Source organism: Mandrillus leucophaeus, unplaced genomic scaffold (genome assembly GCF_000951045.1).
Source record: "Mandrillus leucophaeus isolate KB7577 unplaced genomic scaffold, Mleu.le_1.0 Scaffold212, whole genome shotgun sequence".
Lineage (NCBI taxonomy): Eukaryota > Metazoa > Chordata > Mammalia > Primates > Cercopithecidae > Mandrillus > Mandrillus leucophaeus.
The window spans coordinates 389,179-392,863 of record NW_012102166.1 but is presented as its reverse complement, the minus strand read 5'-3'; the positions used below and the strand labels follow the sequence as shown (position 1 = coordinate 392,863).

Genomic DNA, 3,685 nt, shown 5'->3' with positions numbered 1-3,685 from the left:
TTTCACCGTGTTAGCCAGGATGGTCTCAATCTCCTGACCTCGTGATCCGCCCATCTCGGCCTCCCAAAGTGCTGGGATTACAGGCTTGAGCCACCGCGGCCGGCCGAGAATTTTTTATAGTAGTGAACATTTCAAACTTACTGCCCAACAATAGGGAAATGGGTAAGTACATCATCAGCTCACTTATCCCTCTTCCTTCTTCCTCCTCTCCCACCAGGCCGAGGACTCCCTCTGCTTCTCCCTCACACCAGGAATGAACCTTTCCTTCCCACTCAGAGGAGGTTCTGAGAGGACAGAGGTGGGCGAACCACTGAGGATCTTCAGTGGGGGGCAGAGAAAGGGCTCACTGGGATAGGGAGGCAACACTATGGCCTCGGCTTCTCCTTGGCGTCGTGTGCGTGTGGTCCTGAAGCTGAAACGGAATATAACAGGTCTGGGTCCCAGATCCATTTCCATGACTGGCCATGGGCTATGATCTGTCAAAAGGGGTCTTGGATTCAAGCTCTCAGATCCCCTTCCAAACGAAAACAGATTATTAAAAAAAAAAAAAATCCAAATGTGATTACATCACTTCAGACTAAAAACTTCCAAAGGCTTCCGCCATTTGCTCTGAGGATCAAGGCCAGGGCAAATGGAAGCTCACTGCAGCCTCAACCTCCTGGGCTCAAGTGATCTTGATCTTCCCATTCCAGCCTCCTACAGGGACATGCCCCCGTACCCATTACTGCCCTCCATGATCTGGTCTGGGTCTACCCTGTGGCCTCCTCTCTCTCTAAATACAGTCACATTCCTTCCTACCCAATGGCCTGGAAACACGCGCTTTCCTGAAGGTAACCCCTTCCCCACACTTTACTTGGCCATGTTATTCAACCTTTGGGTTTCAGATGTAATGTCATTTCCTCAAAGAAGACTTCCTTGACCTCCATCCCCCAACTTGGGCTAGGTTTGCTGTGTCCTCTCTTCACAGTACTTACCATAATTTAAGTACTTGTGAAATTAGGTGATGCTGGTCTCCCCAGTTAACTATAAATCCAATGAGCACCATCATGTTCATTACCGTAATTTCTTTTTTTAGACAGGGTCTCGCTGTTGCCCAGGTTGGAGTGTAGTGGCAAATTATGGCTTACTGTGGCCTTAACCTCCTGGGCCCAGGTGATCCTGATCCTCCCACCTCAGCCTCCTGAGTAGCTGGGACTACAGGCACATGCCACCACACCTGGCTAATTACATGTTTTTTTGTAGAGATGGGAATCTCACTATGTTGCCCAGGCTGGTCTTGATCTCCTGGGCTCAAGCCTTGGCCTCCCAAAGTGCTGGTATCACAGCATGAGCCACTGCACTCAGGCAACTACTATAATTCTATTGCAATATCAAATAAACACACGCGTTTTATTCTTTCTTTTTTTTTTGAGATGGAGTTTCGCTCTTGTTGCCCAGGCTGGAGTGCAATGGCGCCATCTCGGCTCACTGCAACCTCTGCCTCACAGGTTCAAGCAATTCTCCTGCCTTAGCCTCCCTAGTAGCTGGGATTACCGGCATGTGCCACCACGCCTGGCTAATTTTGTACTTTTGGTAGAGACGGGGTTTCTCCATATTGGTCAGGTTGGTCTCGAACTCCCCACCTCAGGTGATCCATCCACCTCAGCCTCCCAAAGGGCTGGGATTACAGGTGCCCGGCCACAAATGCATTTTAAGATAACTCTCTTGACAAGAAAGGATCAGGGATTAACACATGGAGGTGTTTACACCCTAAACCAGCCCAAAATTCAGTTTAAATGTCCAAACAATTTTTTTTTTGAGATGGAATCTTGCTGTCACCCAAACTGAAGTGCAGTGGCACGATCTTGGCTCACTGCAACCTCCACCTTCCGGGCTCAAGTGATTCTCCTGCCTCAGCCTCTCAAGTAGCTGGGATTATAGGTGCCCACCACCACGCCTAATTTTTGCATCTTATTTTTAGTAGGGATGGGGTTTCACCATGTTGGCCAGGCTTGTATCGAACTCCTGACCTTGGGTGATCCGCCCGCCTCAGCCTCCCAAAGTGCTGGGATTATAGGCATGAGCCACTGTGCTGGCCTAAATGTCCAAACAATATTTAATCTTCCCTAGACATATTCTAAAAAATACAGCTTGACTGGCCGGGCGCAGTGGCTCACGCCTGTAATCTCAGCACTTCGGGAGGCTGAGGCAGGTGGATCACGAGGTCAGGAGATCGAGACCATCCTGGCTAACACGGTGAAACCCCGTCTCTACTAAAAATACAAAACATTAGCCGGGCGTGGTGGCGGGTACCTGTGTATGTGTGTGTGTGTGTATGTGTGTGTGTATATATATATATAAAATCTTGACTTTTTCTTATGGAAAAGACTGTCACTAAATGAAACGGAACTAAAATGACACCATTTATACCTGGAAGTAGTGGTTAGTGGTTAGTGGGAGGGAACGCTGGCCTGGGAAAGGTACACCCAGCCTATCAAGAGCAAATTAAGAGACCTGTGTTTGAATCCTGGCTCTGTCTCTTCCTAGCTGTATCTCCTCTGGCAGAAGTATTTAACCTCTCTGAGCCTCAGGTTCCTTACCAGGGAGCTAACAATAACATCTACCCTGTAAGGTTATTGCTAAAATTAAATGGGAGGATTGGTGTAAAAAGTACAAGTCACAATGCCAGCATATAGGGAACTCTGTTTTTTTTTCGTGAGAGACGGACGGAGTCGCGCTCCATCACCCAGGCTGGAATGCAGTGGCGCGATCTTGGCTCACTGCAACCTCTGCCTCTAGGGTTCAAGCGATTCTCCTGCCTCGGCCTCTCCAGTACCTGGCATTGCAGGCGCGCGCCACCACACCCGGCTAATATTTGTATTTTTAGTAGACACGGAGTTTTGCCATGTTGGCCAGGCTGGTCTTGAACTCCTGACCTCAGGTTATCCGCCCACCTCGGCCTCCCAAAATGCTGGGATTACAGACATCAGCCACCGCGCCGGCCCAGGAAGCTCTTAATACATATTAACTGTTACTGCTTCTTAGGATGTTAATAAGAAGTTATTTCCTTATGTAGGCCCTTAGGGTCCGTTTCTGGATGGCCTATGTGTAAACGCAAGGACTTAACACAAGGCTCTGGCCCAGTCCCTGCTCTCCAGGAGTCAAATCTCGGCGATTTTGCATCAGTGGCAGACTAAGCTTTATGGCAGGAAAGAACTATACCAAGTGTCTCACGCTTCATTTAATCTGAAGAATATTACAGGCTCTCCGTCTTCAGATATAAATTATTTATAAGGTTACAGAACAAGCAGCGAATTCAACCACTTAAGGACTAAGGAAGTCTACACGGTGTTAATTGCTGGCCACAGTCCTCCCGATCTGGTTTTTAAAAAAAGTCCCCCGGGCCCCCATTTCAGTAGACGTGCACCATGCCGTAGAGGAACGTCCAGAACAGGACGTAGGTGAAGAGGCCCCCGATGAGGCCTCCTGTAAAGAGAGGTCTCCGTGATTTGAAATATTTGTTCCACCTCCTTCCCGCCTTGAGAATGAGGAGCAGGGAGAGCAGGACGGAGGCGAGCAGGTAGAAGATGAAGCCGTAGAGGCCGGTGAGGCCGAGGATGCCGGCCGTGGCCCCCGACAGCGCTGACACCGAGGTCCGGCAATAATCCAGGACGGCGGCGTTGCCCCGCACGGCCGCCTCGCTGAT

The 3,685-nt window shown here is 49.5% G+C and overlaps 1 protein-coding gene across 1 annotated transcript in view; it reads right to left on the bottom strand.

The window, feature by feature from the left end:
• Positions 1-3,204: 3,204 nt before the first annotated feature.
• The window catches only part of EMC6 (ER membrane protein complex subunit 6), a 1,699-nt gene continuing 1,218 nt past the window's right edge, over positions 3,205-3,685 (bottom strand). Inside the window, exon 2 of the mRNA XM_011980452.1 lies at positions 3,205-3,680. Coding sequence (XP_011835842.1) covers positions 3,392-3,680 — 289 coding nt within the window. The 3' untranslated portion in view covers positions 3,205-3,391. The remainder of the gene's footprint in view (positions 3,681-3,685) is intronic.